General features: G+C 37.7%; 1 protein-coding gene across 1 annotated transcript in view; it reads left to right on the top strand.

The window, feature by feature from the left end:
• Positions 1-10,615, top strand: part of CHM (CHM Rab escort protein) — a 152,671-nt gene extending 142,056 nt beyond the window's left edge. Inside the window, exons 14-15 of the mRNA XM_037166401.2 lie at positions 5,255-5,412; positions 7,134-10,615. Of these exons, the coding sequence (XP_037022296.2) occupies positions 5,255-5,412; positions 7,134-7,325 (350 nt within the window). The 3' untranslated portion in view covers positions 7,326-10,615. The remainder of the gene's footprint in view (positions 1-5,254; positions 5,413-7,133) is intronic.
• The last annotated feature ends 10,100 nt before the right edge of the window (positions 10,616-20,715 follow it).

The raw sequence follows: 20,715 nt of genomic DNA on the forward strand, positions 1-20,715 counted from the left end.
TACTCCTACATATTATTTCCTTTTAGTTCATATCATTTGTGTCTTATTTGGCAGAGGTAGTATGTCAATGGTCATTTATATTTACATAAGGAAACAAAGTGCTCTTCTCTGGAGCTAATAGCTGATAAATCAGTAACTTCTTTTTGAGCTGCCTGAATTGAACTCTACAATCTAAAAATTGTTTCCCTTTAGTTTGGAATTTACTTTGTTTTCTATTTGGCCTTTCTTCATTGGAAAATCTCATATAAATGTTTAGATTATTGTTAAACATTTGATTGCAAAGTTATGGTCCATGATCATATTCTTAAACCTAATTTGGAATCATAATTTTATCCTTGGCTTTAATTAGTTTCCTTACAAAAGCTCTGACTCCCTTCTTTATTTCTGAAAATGTTAATAATTTTTGTTTCTTTTTATTGTGTGGTAGTCACAAATAATACACTTAATTTGACTCTTGTATCATTGTCCTTCACCTTTCAAATGCATTTAATTTTCTTTTTTAAAAAATCACGTCAGAAATTACATGTTCATTCCTTAGCATCCTCTAGGCATTTTAGATTTTTAAACATTAATCTTAATGTTTAAAGTGATCCCATTTGAAGTGATGTATTGTTCAGGGCCTGAGCGAAATTCTTCAGTGAGAACTCCGAGCTCAGAGGGGTCCTCGGGTGCACCGAGGCACTGAAAAGCTACTTTTCACTGACACATAGGCCTTTTTATCATCGGGATGAGGTAGTGGTCATATTTTAATTAAAATGTCAGAACAAATACTGTTGGAGTTATTGAAAATGAATCACCAGATAAAGTGAGCACTGGGCCATGGCAGGTCAGAGAGGCAAAGTCACCTGGAGAAGAGAACTCAATTCATTTTCCTGACGAAACCGGGAAGAAGGAACTTTATAGCAGTATGAACTTTTACTCCATTGTAGCACATTCCTCTCTGTAGCAAAAGCCCCTCTTTTTACAGTTTGATGGCTTTTATTGTTATGCTATAACAATGATATCAAATCTTATGCGTTAGGGCATTGTAAATAATTGTGTTTTAAAATGTGTGCCCAAGGAATAGCTTTGTTTGAGCTCATTTTTTTTCCTTTTGATTTGAGATCTCTGTTCTGTATGGCACCGTACTTCATAAGCCTTTGTAACAGTCAGCCTATTCACCAGACAAGGAAGTTTATTTATTGTAAAAGATGATCTTATTGCCCTGGCTGGGTATCTCAGTGGGTTGGGGCATCATTCCTTATACCAAAAGGCTGTGGGTCTGATTCCCGGGCAGGGCACATAAGCTAGATGGCAGGTTCAATCCCCAGTTGGGGTGTGTACAGGTGGCATCCAATCAATGTTTCTCTTCTCTTCTTTTTCTTCTCTCTCTCTCATTGATTTTTCTCTCACAAATCAATAAACATATCCTCAGGTTAGGATTTGAAAAAAATGTTAGGGGGCACAGGGATTGAGCACAAAGGAAAAAGGACTCATGGACATGGATAACAGTGTGGGGATTGCTGGGGAGAGAGAGGATAAGGGGGCTAAATGGTAATGGGAAAAAATACAATAAAGATTAAATTTAGAAAAATTTAAAAGGATAATATTTTCTTCTCAAATATGATAGTTCTTTGCCATTGTATCTGAGAAATTCCAGTAGGGTTGTAGAGATTTTTCTCCTATTACTTGTCTTATTTACTTTTTCACATTTGAGGTATCAGCCAGAGCTGTTGGCATATGCTCTGTCTTAAGAAGTAGTTCCACTAATACTTCCGAGAGCCCTACTGTCCAGGCTTCTTTAAGAACATCACAGCTCTCTACACCCTTCCCTACTTCCTAGTCCAAAGGAATTCCAAAAGGTTTATGTTTAATGAACCTGATTCTGCAGGTGAGAAAATTGGTGATTGCTCATGATTCCTATTTGCATTGAATCTTGTTTTAACCTTTTTTATTGCCTTGTTTTCCATTACCATTTATCCCCCTTCTTCAGAATATCCTTCAAAGCACTCAGTGAGCAGTATGTTTTACTCTCACTATTAGCTAGAACTGTCCTAAGTGGTCTTTTATTTTACCCAGGAAAATGGTAGTTTTCATATGACCTGAAGTAATCATCTCATTGCTACTATATATTGAAATGTTGCAGTATAGTAACATCGCTGCATCATCTTCCTTTTTCCTTTCACTGTACATGGCATATAGAGTTACGTCACTCCATTCCCTCATTCATTTGCTCTCTCCAAAAAGCAGCACATCCTAAAAGCAGAAATTCCCCTTATAGGTATTATTTTTAATTAAAGTTACTGCAGCGACATTGGTTGATAAGGTCACAAAGGTTTGAAGTGGACATTTCTGTGATACATGGTCTGTGTATTGCACTGTGTGCCCACCACCCAAAGTCCAAGCATCTTCCATCACCATAGATTTGACCCTCTTTACCCTTTAGTACCCTACCCACTCCTTCCCTCTGGTTACCACCGCACTGCTCTCTGTGTCTGTGAGTTTCGGTGTTATATCCCACATGAGTGAGATCATATGGTTCTTAGCTTTTTCTGTCTGATTTCACTCGGTGTAATATCATCAAGGTCCATCCATGTTGCAAAGGGCAGTATTTCACCATTTCTCATGCTGAGAGCTATTGCATTGTAGATATGCACCACATCTTCTCTATCCAGTCCTCTACGGAAGCAATATTATTGTTATGTTGGTAGCTGGCAAGGGTGTTAAGCAGTTGTTGGACTGAGAAGTCAAACCTTTTGTCTTAATTCCCTTTTGTATTTGTTGTGTCTAGACTCAGTCAAGATTGCGACAGTTTCCTTCTTTTGGCCTCATCCTACTCTGCTGTCCTACTGAAATACTTCCCTCTCCCTAAACACAGGAGGCATCTGTGGATCATTTGCTGCTTTTATTTGGTGTGCCACTGTTGATTTCCATCTGTCTCCCTTATTTATCCTGTGCTTATCACAGTTTAATTTGCCCAAGCTCCTTTTCTAAATTACCTCTTACTATCTAGTCCTTCACACCATCTAATTGAATACAATGAGCTGTTACAGATAACCAGTTCTACTTCTGACCAATTGATTATATTTCTAGCCAACCTCCACAACCTTAATATTTTGTGACAATGTGTACTTCCCTTCCTACATGTTATTTTCCCAGCCATATCGCTGCCTTCCAGCTGACCTCAAAGAAAGATGAAGCAATTATGTATCTCTTTGAGGGTTTTAAGGTCAAAGCCTGATAACTCCCTTGTATCTAAAGCATTTATTATCTTCAGCCTCTGTCAACTTTTCATCTCCCTCATGGTCTCTCTTCAAAGCTTCAACCTATATGGAATTCCTTTCCTATAACTTATTGGATTATTCATTTCCCCAACTTGTATTTAGTGAAAACCCTCCACTGACCTGGAATTTTCATGAAATGCATGCTCTGTGTGCGTGGTCAGAAACACACTGGGCAGTAATAAAGGATGTCTAGGCTCCAGCCCACTATTAGCAGTGCTCCTGGAGTCTCATGTTAGAACTCACAGGCAGCAGGTTTAATTATTTTCCTGTAAGATTCAATGAAACTCAACTTGCCAATCAATGCACTCAGAGCCATATGGTTTGAGCTGTGAAATACGAGTCCTTTGTGTTCCTTTATTTTCTCACTAAATGGGTTTTGCCCCCTAATTTGTGCTTACCTGAAGTTAGTGATACATTATGCTCAGATCTTAGTATTAGAAAGGGGTATCTTAAGGGATCACTTTTTACATTCAGAGTTTCTTCACCCTATCACACTAATAATTATGGATTTTTCAGGATGAACTACCAAATTAACATATGTAGCATTGTTATAGTAGAGATATTTTTAGTTAAATACCAGACAATCCTATTTATCCTGGTGAGTGAGGCATTCTTGTTAATTGAATACCATAATTAGCTGAGAATTTCTCTACATTGATTACCAATTTAGCAATAAGAGTTAATCAACTAGGCAATTATACTTTTAGAATTTTCTTTATGATTCTTAAGGTTCCTCATGGTCTTAGGTCATCTTCATACACATCCATTGTTATCATTATAGACAATTGGAATATTTTGTTTAGATTCAGACTAAAAAAGATATGTACTCAATAAATATTTTAATAGTGATACTTTTGTTTTCAACCAAAGCAAATTTAATTATAACATGTATAAGGAAGAGAGACAGAAAATAACTATTAAGGTAGCAAGGAATAAGCTTTCAGTACTGAGGTAAATAAGGCCTTTCAGTAAGCACATTATACTTTGATTATACATGAAGATAGGATTAATATCAATTCAGAAATTTTTCATTGAGCATCTCTTGTGTGCTAGGGCCCCGTATGAGGAAACATGAAAAAGCAGGTGAAGGCCCACGTGCATTTCATCTGTGTCTCTGTAGCACCTAGTCCAATCTCTCACACGCAAACGTGCTCACTTTTCAGTGAGAGACTGCACTAAAACAAATTGCAGGTTCCAACCTTATTTCTGTTACTTCTTTGTTGGTTCCCATTAATTTTGTAATCCAGTAGGACAGAGAATTAGCGAGTTAGAACATCAAAGTTTGAATCCTGTATGTGCTATTTGTAATGACAGCTTTATTGAGAGATAATTCACATGTCATATAATTTACTCATTTGAAGTGCAAAATTTGGTGTTTTTAAATATATTCACGGAATTATTCAAACATTATCACAGTAAATTTTACTATATTTCCATCATCCCTAATTTTACTATATTTCCACCATACCCATTAGTAGTCAGCCCCCACTGTGTCCTCCCAGCCCTAGGTACCCACTAATCTGCTTTCAGTCTCTGTGGATTTATTGGACACCTCAGAATCCGGTCATACACTCCACTTACCATATGATTTTTGAAGTTGGTTTGTCCATGTGAAACCTAACAAAAAACCAATTTATGTTACCTTCTTAAGAGGTATAATTTAAAGATGAATGTAATCATAAACGTTTGGATACTGGTGTGAGAAATAATAGAAATCCAAGGGAATACAGATGGAGTTAAATCTAGGTAATTTACTAATCATCCAATTAATGTTAAGAATCTTACTTGTCTTAGGTTGAAAAGCCATTGCTTGAAATGTCATGCACATGTATTAAATAGAGTATCTGGATGCAGATTTACTATTGTTTATATACAAAGCTGTGATTTCCTACAATATATAGTCATGGCTTTTTTCATAATTGACTACATATTCTGGTAATTGACAACCATATTGTACTTTACAAGTAAGTCCAATTTATGTCTACATTTAGAAAATGAAGTTGAAAAGCCAAGACTTCTATGGGCTCTTTACTTCAATATGAGAGATTCTTCAGACATCAGCAGGGACTCTTATAATGATTTACCATCCAATGTGCATGTCTGCTCTGGCCCAGATGGTGGTTTGGGAAATGATAATGCAGTCAAACAGGTAAGGTGTTTCAGTCTTGTGTTAAGAACTTCATGTGATACACAAAGTGAAATGTTTTCTTTCTCCTCTGGGAGGTAGGCAAAGAGACTAGGAAAGCATCTCATTTAATACCATCTCTGCAGTTTGCCCTTCAACTTTTTTCTATGAACAGCAAAGCTACTTTAAATGACTTTAAATAATAGTATCAGAACTTTTTATGCTCTTAAGTATAATGATGAACTACAAGAGATCATTTCTGAGTTCCATTGTGGCAGTAAGAATAGAAAATGTTACAAAGACACAGTCAGAAAAATGGATGTATAGTGCCAGTATTCTGAAGAAACATTGTTTTGAATATCAACTGTTGGTCTATCAACATACTAGTTTGAAAGACACAAACTTTTTTTGTCTTCGTTTATGTGAAGCGGTCCAGCGTAGGCTGACACAAACTGCCAGCAGGGAACTATGATTCCATTAAGCTGATGATTCATATGAATATACCAATACACTTCTCTGCACCTGACAGAACCTGAAGAGCAGAAAATCTCTTTTTGGAAACATGAGTCCAAACTTTTCAAAGACAGTTGGCACATCCGTCAATTGAATCAGGAAGTGGGTACTTTACTATTGTTCTAAGGCCACAGAAGGAAGTTTCATTTCCATTGGTGACAGGCATCTTTTTCTTTTTAAAGATTTTATTTATGATTAGAGAGAGGGGAAGGGAGGAAGAAAGAGAGGGAGAGAAACATCAATGTCTGGCTGCCTCTCACACACCTCCTACTGGGGACCTGGTCCACAACCCAGGCATGTACCCTAACTAGGAATTGAACCCACCACCCTTTGATTTACAGGCCAGCACTCAATCCACTAAGCCACACCAGCCAGGGCAGTCTCTGCTGTTTTATAGAGAAGGATTCAGAAGTCGAGTTAGCATTCCCCAAATCATAAGACCACACAGTGGCAGAGCCAGTATCCACGCCCAGCTAGCTATTCAGTGCCCATGATCTTAACCATTGTGCTATATGCGCTAAAGCCCAGCGGGAGGAAAGGTGTACCAGAAAAGTAAATAGTTGAGGAAACAATGAAAATTTTTCTTCATTTGAACGACTTGCTAAAATTATTATATGCTAAATTAGACTATCCGGGTGTCACAAATAGGCTCTAGTCAGAAATTATATAAAGAATATGAAGGGAAATTATATTTGGACTGACACATAGAATGACTGTCCTTAAATTCTCAACTATCTAAACACTTGATAAAGAATCTGATCAAAGCTCTGGCTGGTGTAGCTCAGTAGATTGAGCACAGGCCTGCGAACCAAAGGATCGCGGTTCAATTCCCAGTCAGGGCACATGCCCAGGTTGCAGGCCAGTTCCCAGCAAGGGCCAGTTCCCAACAGCGGTTGCATGAGAAGCAACCATCCATTGATATTTCTCTCCCTCTCTCCTTCCCTTCCCTTCTAAAGATAAATAAATAAAATCTAAAAAAAAAGTTTTTAAAAAAGAGAATCTGATCAAGTATGTTACTCTTGAAGGCTGGACCTGACTGCATGTGTAGAATTGGAGGAAGCAAAATCATGGAATTCTGAAAGCAGGTTTTAGATGGGCGTGTATATACTGGGTCAAGTTGTATAGACTAAATAGATGGGGTGTAATCCATCTGTTTTATAAACGATACCAAAAAGGCATGTACATTTTACAATGATGTCCAAAAACTGTTGTGTTGTCTCTCTCCTGGCCAGGCTCAGGCACTCTTTCAGCAGATCTGCCCCAGTGAAGACTTCTGTCCACCCCCTCCAAATCCTGAAGACATTATTCTGGATGGAGACAGTTTACAACCAGGGGCTTCAGAATCCGTCGTCATACCTGAGGCCAGTTCAGAGATTCCCAAGGAAAGCGCAGACCTGGGGGAGCCGGAAGAGCTCTCTGAATAGCAGATACACATGCAACAAACTGTATTCCCCAGAGTCTTCTTGATCTACAGACTGTTTGAAAAAATCTTAGAAAGCAGCAGTGGATTGTCATACAGAACTACCCAGAGAACCAGGTCATAAAAATCCAAAGGGGGGTTTTCCTTAAAGAGGGCACTTCAAGAACACATAGTACTTGTAAAGCACATTAACTCACCTGCTTTAAGGTACCAAACCTGTGGAGTTACCAAGATAAGAATTACAAATGGATTGATTCCCAGGAATATAGCTTTGGAGACTGAAGTAATCCTATGCATTGTTAATAATTAATCAGCTCACTTATTTCCTCTCATTGTTTTTATTATTCTTTCTTTAAGGGTGTGAGCATCATGATACAAATGATAAAAAGCCTATGTCAATATAATTGAGAAAAACTAAAATACCGTACTTTTCCGTGTATAATGCAGTTTTTTTCCCAAAGTGTTGAGGGGGAAATAAGGGTGCGCATTATACATGGGTAGTACCTGAAATACCTTGTATCTGTTCTTGTATTTTGCAATTATGTTACATGAAATTTATAGTACCATAAATGCTAAACTTCCTTTATAATACAAAAAAGTATCTAAATATAAATAAAGAAAAAATTGAATTAAAAATTAAAATGAAAGATGTTTTTTCTGAAAGTTTGGGCCAAAAATGTGGATGTGCATTATACATGGCAAAATATGGTATTGTGATCCAGCAGGGACCTGCATTTGAAATAGAGGTTTGGTTTTCTTGAGAAATATTAAAATACGAATATTAAAGTAGATGTTTTTAACAAAGAAATCATGAAGCCATGACTTAGTGTTTTTTAGTACTAATTTTTGTATGTGAATCATTTCCACACTGAGAAAGCTCAGCACTGAAGAAAGAAATGGAAGGAAAGATTTGGATAGGCCCATCGGATTTTGGCAATTCTATAAGAAACTATCCTAATTGTCTCTGGACCTAATTTCGTGTGAGCCATGCTATTGATGATGCAAATTGTTTAACTTCTGGGCCTTGGTGTCTCCATATGGAAAGTTGAAATAGTAATATCTTGCCTATCCCATAAGAATGATTCTAAATATAAATGCAGTACCATCTTTAGAATAGTTTTTTGGGGGAAAAATTGTTTCAAATTTTCCCACCAACTTGAAGGTGACTCTCAAAAATCTTAGGCAGCAAATGATTATGGATAGCAAATAATTGTTGTCAACTTCCACAACACTGTAGATCATGGTGTTTTTATTGCACTAAAACATTCATAGTCTTATAGACCAGTAAATACAGTAACATGTGAAATTCTGCTTTTGAATCTTAATAAGGAACACACTTCATAAGGATAATTTTTTTGTATTTCTCTTCCAGTAGGTAAACGTGAAACCACCCAGGACTCTGAGTAGAGTATAACAGTTGGTAAATTCTAGAACACCCTTAACATAAAATGTCAGGGTGGTACCCAGGAAGCAAATCTAGTGACAGTGACTATATTGATTTTTTTTCCAAATGCCAAGCTCTGATGGCTTACTTTTTTGAGCAATAGTTTGGATTGAACAACTTATTTCAATATATAAAAACATAAAAAGTTTCTTGGTGTGCAGTTTGCCCAGTAGTGCCGAGCACAGAGCCATGACTGCGGTGCACAGCCCATGGGGCCTGCAGCCTTCAGCTGCAGGAGCTCTGACTTCTGCAGATTTCCAGGAACTTTCCAGGACAGTTAGCTCAGTCAGGTCCCAGGCTCACACTAAATGGAAAGAGCCAAGGAATGTATCTCTCACCTCACCTTTCCAACCTCCTACAGAGAGAGGTGAATCTAGGTGCCAGGAAGGCCTTTCCAGCCCCTCAGGCTACTCCTCCTAATTCTTCTGCCCTCTATGCAGCCCCTCCCCTCTCTCTTTAGTTCCTTCTTCCTCTCTTCTGTTTTTTTTTTTGCAATACTATTCAAATCAGGGACAGAAGAATCACATGATAATCTACTTTGTTAGATGGATTCAGATCTTTCTGAAGTCAAATCACGTTTCCTGAATCCTAAGTACAGCATGTGTTAAATGCTCAGTACTACCTGTTAGCTCCCAGGCATTGGCCCTGCCCCTCACTACCAGCAATATATAGGGTTCCAGTATATGAAAGTATTGAGTTGGAATACAATTGCACTAAGTTGCACTAATTAAGATACTGTATTTTGTCATAGTCTTAGAGTTAAGGTCTCTTGAGTAGAGCATGCACATTTATATAAGCAGCCAAGCACAGTAGGCCAAGGATAGTCTGTGGTTTCACCCATTGTGCAACATCAGGATCTCTCTTCCAGGTTATTAGATCCTGTTGAAATGTTTTAAAATCTCCTAAGTATGATTAGTGATGATTAAGATATTACACAACTGTTAAAAACATTGTGTTAGAGAAAGTTAGATATTTCCTGTTGCCTCAAAATGTAAGTTATTTTAAGAGCTTTCTTTTCAGTTATCTTAATTACTGCAAATAAATATTTGTTTATTGTTTAACTCAAAAAAAGAAACCTTTTCCTTTTGTTGTAAAACCGTAAGCCTGAAGTCACATGAATAAAATTAATATGTTGTACATGAAGCAGAAATTTCAGTAACTAATATAATGTTTTAAAAATTGCTATTATCAAAGAATTCTGATTCATGTGTTTCAAGTGTTTAGGTATGCATGCTTCTCATTAATCAAAATTGATAATACCATTCAGTTTAGTGATCAATATGAAACCAATTACTAATCCTGTTGCTACTGTATTTTTGTCTTGTTGGTATGCCTGCCCAGAAAAACAAATATATAAACGTATATAACAAATGTATATATTTTTCTATAAGAAAACTGAGTTTCAGTCTTCCCCATCTCCTGTGATATTTAGTTCCTGTAGTAAAATCGCAGGGTTAATGATTAAATTTGGAATGGTAGCCCTCTGTCTAAAATAATGGCTGTGCTAATGATTAACTTCTACCACGGCCATAGTTCCTTAGAAGGCAGCCCTTTTCCTCAAGACCCAAAGACCTCAAAGTGTGTTGTTGGAATTGGATTGCTGAATAGTAGTGATCCTTTAAAGCAGAAATGAAATCATTTTCTTCCAAAAGAGTTATGTACCCCTATTGGTATTCAATCATTCATCTCTCTACTCTTGGTTAGTTGTCTTATATGCATTTCAAAAAGCATGAATATATGATTATTCATACTTTGCATACTGTAACAGAAAGTTTGTAAAGGAAATAAAAGTGTTTTCAATGCCTTTTGGGCGTGGTATCCTATTTTTTTATATTAAAGATTTGTATATATGCCAAGAAATTAAAGACTGTCTTGGAAATGATTTATTTGTTGACATCAGTTTATTATTTAAACACTTAATTGTCCAGCTGCACACTCTGTTTTCTTTCTAGGCATTTGTTAACTGTGTCTGGTTTATGAGAAAAGTAATCAACTGGTGCATGGGTGTGGTTTACCCAGTGAACTGTTCTAGATGCCAGTATCAGATCTCATTCTGTTTAAAATCACTGCTGTGAGGCATGGGCTCTGACTTTACAGTACATTGATTGCTTACAAACTGTTCTTACATTTCACTTGGTGTACAAGCGTCTGAAATGGTTTCCATACTTACTTGGTCAATGAGAACCCTTTTTTGCATGTATCCCCAGCAGCTTGCATGCAACAGACGGGACTGATGACTTTCTTTTCATGCAGAAGTCATTCATTCAACTCTGATTTGTTCTTGAACCAAATACTTAAAAGAAAGCAGAGTGACATCTTCCCTCAATTCCAGGTAGTTTCTAAAGCTTCTCAGGACACATGAAAAAGATGACAGAACTGTTTGTAAACTGGCAGTTTATCTATGAGATTATTAATAAATCAAGTTTAAGAAAGGTAAGGTTAGTTGGATTGTCAAACAAGTAGCTATATCATCCTTCAAGCACTTTGGAACTCACAGTATTCACAGATGTTTGGAACTTTTTTTTAAACAAGTGCTTAGATAATGTTGGAATTCTCCTCTTTAATAGTGACTTTAAAAAATGCCACTGAAATGGTTTAACACGTAGCAGCCTGAGTCACATTTTGTCACTGCTCTTCCCATTAATACAGTCTAGCTCCAGGGCTGCAGTGAGTTGCCATTCCCGTACAAGTTGCCACATCTGCTCTTTCTGGTGATGATGACTCTTAGGCCATTTGACAGGCAATCATCCGAACTTGAATCCTACAAGACCATAGGGTCTTTGGTCTATCATGGCACGGGGATTTATGCTGGTAACTCCAATTAATGTTAATAGGACCTACATGTGTAAATCCTTCTATCGGTGATACCGTTGACCCCTAGAAGAAATATTCTTTAGAGATGGGCACTTGCTGAACTAGCAGCATTAATGAAATATTCTATTGAGAATTATCATGTATGGGTGGGATGGGGAAGAAAATAAGACTGTACCAATTCAGCTGAGGATTTGTAGAGCTTGAAAAGATGAAATTCTAGCTCTTAATTTTCTAATCTCACTTCTAATATATATTAAGTGCTATTCTTTTTCATCTTATTAAAAATAGCATTTTTTTTTTGCCCTGACTGGTATGGCTCACTGGATTGAGTGTGGCCCTGTGAACCAAAGGGTCATTGGTTCGATTCCCAGTCAGGGCCCATGCCTGGGTTGTAGGTCAGGTCCCCAGTAAGGGGACGTGCAAGAGGCAACCACACATTGATGTTTCTCTCTTTTTCTCCTTCCCTTCCCCTCTCTCTAAAAATAAATAAAATATTGTTAAAAATAACATTATTCTTATTTTTTAATTGAAATTATTTAGCCCACAATTTAATGCAAATCACCTTTTACTGTATAGTTCTACCCTAAGTGTTCTGGAGATATTGAACATTTGGGAGGTGTGTAATGATGCCCACTGTCGTAGCAATCAAGGAAATGCAGACCAAACCAGGAGACATATTTTTTGCCCATTAGGTTGGAAGAATCAAAGACCTCACACGGTTCTAATTGCCATCAACCGCCCCATTGTGGTTTCCTGAATGTCATCAATGGTCTGAAATCTGTTCTCTTTCAAAGGTGATTTTAGGTTTGGGAAAATCCAGAAGTCGCAGGCTCCAAATCTGGCTGTATGGGGGCTGAGTCACTTGGGTGATTTGATGTTTCACCAAAAGTCTGCACAAGACATGATGCACGAGTGGGTGCGTTGTGATGAAGCTGCCAACCATTTGCCCATAGCTGCAGCCTACTGAATCATCCAAATAGTTTCCCCAGAGAAATGTTCAAGCTTTACACAAAATTGGATGCAGATTCGTTGCCCTACTCAGTCATTTTGAATGCAATGTGGCTGCTAGGTTACAATGCTGTTCTGCAGTGTTCTCATCCCATTAACAGCGGGTGGGCTTTTTCCAGATTTTATATATATATATATATATATATATATATATATATATATATATATATATATATATATTTTATGAACTATTACTTGATTATAAAAAAGAATGAAAGCTTACCATTTGTGACAGCATGGACAGACCTAGACAGTATTATGCTACGTGAAATCAGGGAAAGCCAAATACTATGCGATCTCACTTAAATGTGGAATCTAAAGAACAAAAATGAACGAAATAGACTTGCAAACACAGAGAAGTTGACAGAGGAGGGGGTTGAGGGGTCTGGGTAAAAATGTGAAGGGATTAAAAAGTATAAAATTGGTAAATCTCAAAATAGTAACATGATGTGAAGTACAGCATAAGGAACATAGTCAATAATAACCACACAGTGCCAGGCTGGCATTTGAAATATGAGGGCCACCACTTTGTAATATGATTTTCTAACCACTGTGCTATACCCCTGAAACTAGTACAACACGATATTGAACAAAACTTGATCTTTTTAAAAGTATTTTTAGAGAGGGAGAAAGAGAGGGAGAGAAACATCAATGTGTGCTCGCCTCCCACGTACCCCCTACTGGGGACCTGGCCTGCAACCTAGGCACGTGCGTGCCCTGACTGGGAATGGAACCCGTGACCCTCTGGTCTGCAGGCTAGCACTCAATCCACTGAGCCACACCAGCCAGGGCTTGATCTTTGTTTCTAATAATGTGTTTCCTTTTTTTTGTTTGCTTGTTTGTTTAGTTTGAATTTCTGACAGGCTGACCCATACCGTAAGATCTCGGTAGCTAGGGGAAGCCAGCCATATTTTCCACAAAGTGGACAGAGGAGCAAAGTCAGTTCGCAAAGAAAAAAGCAGTTGATGAGACAGAATTGCCAAGTGAACCTACAAGTGGTTTCTGAGAGCTTTCTAACTCCAGGATCCAGTCTTTCTTGAGGCCCAGTATTATTCTTGCTCTTAGGATGTGTAAAACCCTTTGGTCTCCTTATAACCAGATTCCATTTGATGTTCATAAAACATGTTGATTTCTGATACTCAGAAACAAAGTTTTAACTAAGTGAACCAGTTGGGGAATTTTTTTTATTAAATTTAAATTTTTAATGAAAAATTTTGTTTTTCTTTTTTTTTTAATTAAATTTTATTTAGGTACTTTTCAAGTACATTTTTATTATCTATTTCTCCCATCCCACCCCCACCCCCCAGCTAGGTCTCCCCCCTCCCTCCCATTCCCCCCCCCCAGTCTTCATCCCTGTGTCTTTCATACTTGTTCCTCAAAATCCCTCTCCCTTTTTCCCCTTAAATTCCCTTCCCTCTCCCCTCTGGTCGCTGCCCACTTGTTCTCTATGTCAGTGTCTTTGTTTTTATTCTGTTTGCTTGTTTGTTTTATTCTTTAGCTTCCTGTCAAAGGTGAGATCATATGGTATTTGTCCTTCAATGCCTGGCCTATTTCACTCAGCATAATGCTTTCCAGTTCCATCCATGTTGTTGCAAAAGGTAGTAGCTCCTTCTTTCTCTCTGCTGCATAGAATTCCATTGTGTATATGTACCACAATTTTTTGATCCATTCGTTTACTGATGGGCACCTAGGTTGCTTCCAACTCTCGGCTATTGTAAATTGTGCTGCTATGAACATTGTGGTGCATAGGTTCTTTGAAATTGATGTTTTAGGATTCTTGGGGTATAATCCTAGCAGTGGAATTGCTGGGTCAAAAGGCAGGTCAATTTTTATTTTTCTGAGAAAATTCCATACTGTTTTCCATAATGGTTGTACCAGTCTGCAATCCCACCAACAGTGAAGTGAACTAAGGTCCCCTTTTCCCCACACCCTCTCCAACATTTGTTGTTTGTTGCTTTGTCTATTATAGCCATCCTGACTGGTGTAAAGTGGTATCTCATTGTGGTTTTAATTTGCATCTCTCTGATAGCTAACGATATTGAGCATCTCTTCATGTGTCTCTGGATATTCTGTATGTCCTCTTTAGAGAAGTGTCTGTTCAAGTCCTTTTCCCATTTTTTAATTGGGTTCGATGTCTTCCTAGAGTGGAGTCGTGTAAGTTCTTTGTATATTTTGGAGATTCAACCTTTGTCTGAGGTATCATTGGCAAATATGTTTTCCCATACAGTTGGTTGTCTTTTTAATTTAATACTGTTTTCTTTGGCCATGCAGAAGCTTTTTATTTTGATGAAATCCCATTTGTTTATTCTTTCCTTTATATTCCTTGCTCTAGGGGACATATCCGTAAAAATGTTGCTGCGTGGAATATCTGAGATTTTCTTGCCAATGTTCTCCTCTAGGACTTTAATGGTGTCACAGCTTATATTTAAGTCTTTTATCCACCTCGAATTTATTTTGGTGTATGGTGTAAGTTGGTGCTCAAGTTTCATTTTTTTGCACATAGCTGTCCAGTTCTCCCAACACCATTTGCTGAAGAGGCTATCTTTACTCCATTTTATGTTACTGCCCCCTTTGTCGAATATTAATTGACTGTAGAGGGTTGGGTTGATTTCTGCCTCTCTGTTCTGCTCCATTGGTCTATGTGCCTGTTTTTATGCCAGTACCAGGCTGTTTTGATTACAGTGGCTTTGTAATACAGTTTGATATCAGGTATTGTGATCCCTCCTACTTTGTTCTTCTTTCTCAAAAGAGCAGCTGCTATTCGGGCTCGTTTATGATTCCATATAAATTTTTGAAGTGTTTGTTCTATGTCTGTGAAATACGCCATTGGTACTTTAATAGGTATTGCATTGAATCTGTATATTGCTTTGGGTAGTATGGACATTTTGATGATGTTAATTCTTCCAATCCATGAACACGGTATATGTTTCCATTTGTTTGTGTCTTCCATGATTTCTTTCTTCAGTGCTGTGTAGTTTTCTGCATACAGGTCTTTTACCTCCTTGGTTAGGTTTATTCCCAGATATTTTATTTTTCTTTTTGCTATATTGAATGGGATTTTTTCCTTGATTTCTGCTTCTGCTGATTCATTGATTGTATACAAAAATGCCTTTGATTTCTGGATATTGACTTTGTATCCTGCTGTTCTGCCAAATTCATTAATTAGTTTGAGCAGTTTTTGGGTAGAGTCTATAGGATTTTCCATGTACACTATCATGTCATCTGCAAACAGTGACAGTTTTGTTTCCTCCTTTCCTATTTGGATGCCTTTTATTTCCTTTTCCTGCCTGATCGCTGCGGCCAAAACTTCTAATACTATATTGAATAGAAGTGGTGAAAGTGTACATCCTTGTCTTGTTCCTGATCTTAGTGGAAAAGCTTTTAGTTTTTGCCCATTGAGTATGATATTGGCTGTAGGTCTCTCATAAATGGCCTTTATTATATTGAGGAATGTTCCCTCTATTCCCACTTTGCTGAGTGTTTTTATCATAAATGGGTGTTGTACCTTATCGAAAGCTTTTTCCGAGTCTATTGATAGGATCATGTGGTTTTTGTCTTTGCTTTTGTTTATGTGATGTATTACATTTACTGTTTTGCGAATATTGAACCATCCTTGCATCCCTAGAATGAATCCCACTTGGTCATGGTGTATAATCTTTTGGATATATTGTTGGATGCGATTTGCCAATATTTTGTTGAGGATTTTAGCATCTATGTTCATCAGCGATATTGGCCTGAAGTTTTCTTTCTTTGTTGTATCTCTATCTGGTTTTGGAATTAGGATGATGCTGGCTTCATAGAAGGAGTTTGGGAGTTTTCCAGCCTTTTGGATTTTTTGGAATAGTCTGTGAAGAATGGGGGTTAGCTCTTCCTTAAATGCTTTGTCGAATTCTCCTGTGAATCCATCTGGTCCGGGGCTTTTGTGTGATGGGAGTTTTTTGATTACTGCTTCAATTTGTTTTGCTGTTATTGGTCTATTCAGGTGTTCTGCTTCTTTTTCATTGAGTTTTGGGAGATTATATTTTTTCTAGAAATGTGTCCATTTCCCCTAGGTTCTCAAATTTCTTGGCATACAGTTCTTCATAGTAATTTCTTACAGTCCTTTCTATTTCTGTGGTGTCAGTTGTAATCTCTCCTCTTTCATTTCTGATTATGTTTATTTATGTCCGTTCTCTTCTTTTCTTGATGAGCCTACTTAAAGGCTTGTCTATTTTGTTTATTTTTTCATAGAACCAACTCCTGGATTCATTGATCCTTAGAATTGTACTTTTAGTCTCTATGTCATTTAGTTCTGCTCTGATCTTAGTTATTTCCTTCCTTCTACTGGCTTTGGGCTGCTTTTGTTGTTGTTCCTCGAGTTCTTGCAGGCATAGAGTAAGGTCATTTGTTTGAAATGTTTCTGTTTTCTTTAGGTAGGCCTGTATTGCTATAAACTTCCCTCTCAGGACTGCCTTCACTGTGTCCCATAAGTTTTGGGTTGTTATGAGATCATTTTCATTTGTTTCCAGAAACTTTTTGATTTCTTCCCTAATTTCATTCTTGACCCATTCATTGTTTAATAGCATAGCATTTAGTCTCCATGATTTTGGGTGTTTTGGGTTTTTTCCTTTGGGGTTGGTTTCCAGTTTCAGTCCCTTGTGGTCAGAGAAAATGCTTAGTATGATTTCAATTTTCTTTAATTTGTTGAGGCTCGTTTTGTGTCCTATCATGTGGTCTACCTTTGAAAATGTTCCATGTGCATTTGAAAAGAATTTGTATTTAGCTTCTTTGGGGTGAAGAGCTCTGTATATATCAGTTAGGTCCATTTCATCAAGGGTGTTGTTTAATGCCGCAATGTCTTTGTTGATATTTTGTTTGGAAGATCTGTCCTTTTTTGATAGTGGGGTGTTCAAATCCCCCACTATAATTGTGTTGCTGTCTATATCTTTCTTGAATTCTTCTAAGAGTTTCCTTATATATTTTGGTGCTCCTATATTGGGTGCATATATATTTATGATGTTAATGTCTTCTTGGTGGATTCTTCCCTTGAGTATTATGAAGTGACCTTCTGGGTCACTCTTTATGGCTCTTTTTTTGAAGTCTATTTTGTCTGATATGAGAATTGCTACCAGTTTGGGAAATTTCTTGTATAGAACTCTGAAAACTGCCTCTGTATATATATATATTTGTGTGTGTGTGTGTGTGTGTGTGTGTGTGTGTGTGTGTATGAGAATGCATTTCCATAGTGTGCAGGTTCAGATTTTTACCAATTGGGAAATACACGAGATGTTCAAGTCCAAAGCTCTATACAGAAGGCAGAGTAAAACCGGGGAGAACACTTGGGAAGAACATTGGCATAGAATTATGTCAGCCATTTCCAGCCCACCATTGTCAAAATATTCTGAGGAAAACCATAGGAAAGGCAATACCCAAAATCTATTGTTGCAGCAGAAGTTAATTAGAGTAATTAAAGCAAGTGTCTTTGGTACACATGATCTGAAATGGTCTATTTTGATTTGGATTTGTCTTAGAAATGTGTTTGCAAAATAATGCTCTGGAACAAGACTCTTAAAATGCTTACTGAAGTTTAAATCTTGTCTATGGTTTTGCAGAAAGCCACCTTTGTTTGGTATGGAAGCTATTAGCATAATATTAAAATATTTTAAATAGTTCTACAGATAGATAAGTGTACAAAGCTTAAGGTATACCCTGAGTTCTATACCCTAGGCAGCTTAGAGTTGTGAAGTCAGAAATAGGCTTCTCAGCAGAGAGGTTTCCTTCGGTTGGGCTGATGCAATAGCAACAGAAAGATTTGTGCAGAGCTTAACAGCACTCTAGTAACTTTATTATGATGGGAAAAAGTTGCCTACAGGAAGTGCCATTTGTTTTCTAAATCTGGAGTTGAAAACTTTGGACATTTTCAAATAAGCTGAATCTTGAACATTTATCTTTTAGATACTTTGAAAATAATTTTTCCTGGCTGGTGTAGCTCAGTGGATTGAGCACGGGCCTGCGAACCAGACAATCGAGGTTCGATTCCCAGTCAGGGCACATGCCTGGGTTGCACGCTGGTTCCCTGCAGGCCAGTTCCCAATAGGGGAAGCATGAAAGGCAACCATACATTGATGTTTCTCTCCCTCTCTCCTTCCTTTCCCCTCTAAAGATAAATAAATAAAATCTTTAAAAAATACTATTAAAAAAAAGAAAATAATTTTTGACTGCTGTATTTGAGATGCTGATCCATTTTCACATGTATCCTGTTTTAAAAGAACTGTCTTAAGGAAGATCTAAATTTATAAAGCGTGACATTTTGGAAGGTGGTTCATTGCTTTAGCAAACAATGCCGGCTCTTTTAAGAAGGAGTTTCTAGGATTTTCCAGGTGGCACATACATACTGCTGCATACAGTCTTAACATCTCGGCAGAAAGAGATTGGTAGGGCATCAACAGTCTAGTTTCCCCACAATCTTGTCCAAAAGATTCTATCATGCATAGATTTTTACCCCTTTTCTGACATATCTACAAATAAATTCCAAAACCATGGCATTCACAGCATGATTGGGGCCTCATAAATGAGCAAATGCTGATTTTTTTAAGTAAAATCGGGGAAGACTGGCTGCATAAGCCTCTCTCAGAAATGGAAAAGACCAAAGACATGGGGTGAAAGCTGACTGTATTACAGTCGAACAAACAAACACGAATAGCACGTGGTGATATGGAATACTGCAGGGAATTGTAACACTATGGTATTTGTGTATGTCAACATATTTCAACATAGAAAACCTACAGTAAACATATGGCATAAAAATTTAAAAATTGTACAGCTACATAGGGTGTTTACCATGAATGGAGCCTGCAGGACTGGAAGTTGCTCTGGGTGAGTCAGTGAGTGAGTGGAGAGTGCCTATGAAGGCCTAGGTCATTACTGTACACACAGTGCACTCCCATAGACTTTACAAACACTGGACACTTAGGCTGCGCTACATTTATAGAACTACATGAGACTGAATGAAACCAGAAACAATAATGCAATCAGTACATAGAGTGAACATGACATGTATGGGGCTGCTGCTGGCTTAACATGGCATAGGGTTTTACAGGAAAGATTTTTAGGCATACTAAACACATAAATTTGTCATGTCATTTATTATTATTATCAAGTATTATGTGCTGTACATAGTTGTCTGTACTATGGTTTTCTATGCCTGGCAGCACATAGATTTGTTTACACCACATGGCCACAAACACATGACTAATGCATTTCACTATGACATGACCAGGGCTGTAGAGTCACTCAGCTACAGGCATTTCCCACCTGCATTATAAACTTCCAGGACCTCTTTTGTGTATGTCGTCCATTCTTGACCAAAATATTATGTGGTTTGGTGTCACAGGGACCTGGATTTGAATCCTGGTTCCTTCACTTGTTCACTGTTACTCTTTGACAAGTGACTTCAGCCTCTCCAGTTACCTATCCCCTGTTTATGAAGTGGGAATAATGACAGTACCTACTCTACAGAATATTTGTAAGGATGACAATGAGAAAAGCCATGCATTACCCTCAGCAAAGTGCCTGACACTCAGCATTACTGTTGCATAATTAAGAACAGAGCCAGCATCGGGACCAAGGTTTTCTAATGGCCAGGTCACTGCTCTCCTCAGCATGACTGCAACAGCGCATGTGCTGCAGAGTCTTCAGCAAATGCGAACACACATTTTCTAGTTTGACTCCATTCATCAGTCCACAGTTCCTCTCTCTCATTCCAGGTGTTACTGGTTTTAGATATTTTAACCTACAAGTTGAAAAGTGACTTTATTGCTATTATTTAGTTATGATTCTATTAAACTGACAGTGATCAGAGAGGGGAAGGGAGAGGGGGATAACAGGGAAAGAAGGGGAAGGGTCAAGTCAAGGCACATGTATAAAGGGCCCAGGGACAAAGCCAAAGGGGGAGGATTGAAAATGGAAGGTGGAGGTGGGTAGGGCAGGGGAGAGTAATGAGGGAAAAATAGGGAGAATTGTAATTGGGGACAGCAATAAAAAAAGACAAAAATGACAAATCTAAATATCCAGACTAAATTTAAGTTTTATATCGTACATATATATGGGTGAAATGATATGGTAGTTGACTTTTTTCTGTCTGACTTAT

This window comes from Artibeus jamaicensis, unplaced genomic scaffold (genome assembly GCF_021234435.1).
Source record: "Artibeus jamaicensis isolate MK-2021 breed Jamaican fruit bat unplaced genomic scaffold, CSHL_Jam_final contig_241, whole genome shotgun sequence".
Classification (NCBI taxonomy): domain Eukaryota; kingdom Metazoa; phylum Chordata; class Mammalia; order Chiroptera; family Phyllostomidae; genus Artibeus; species Artibeus jamaicensis.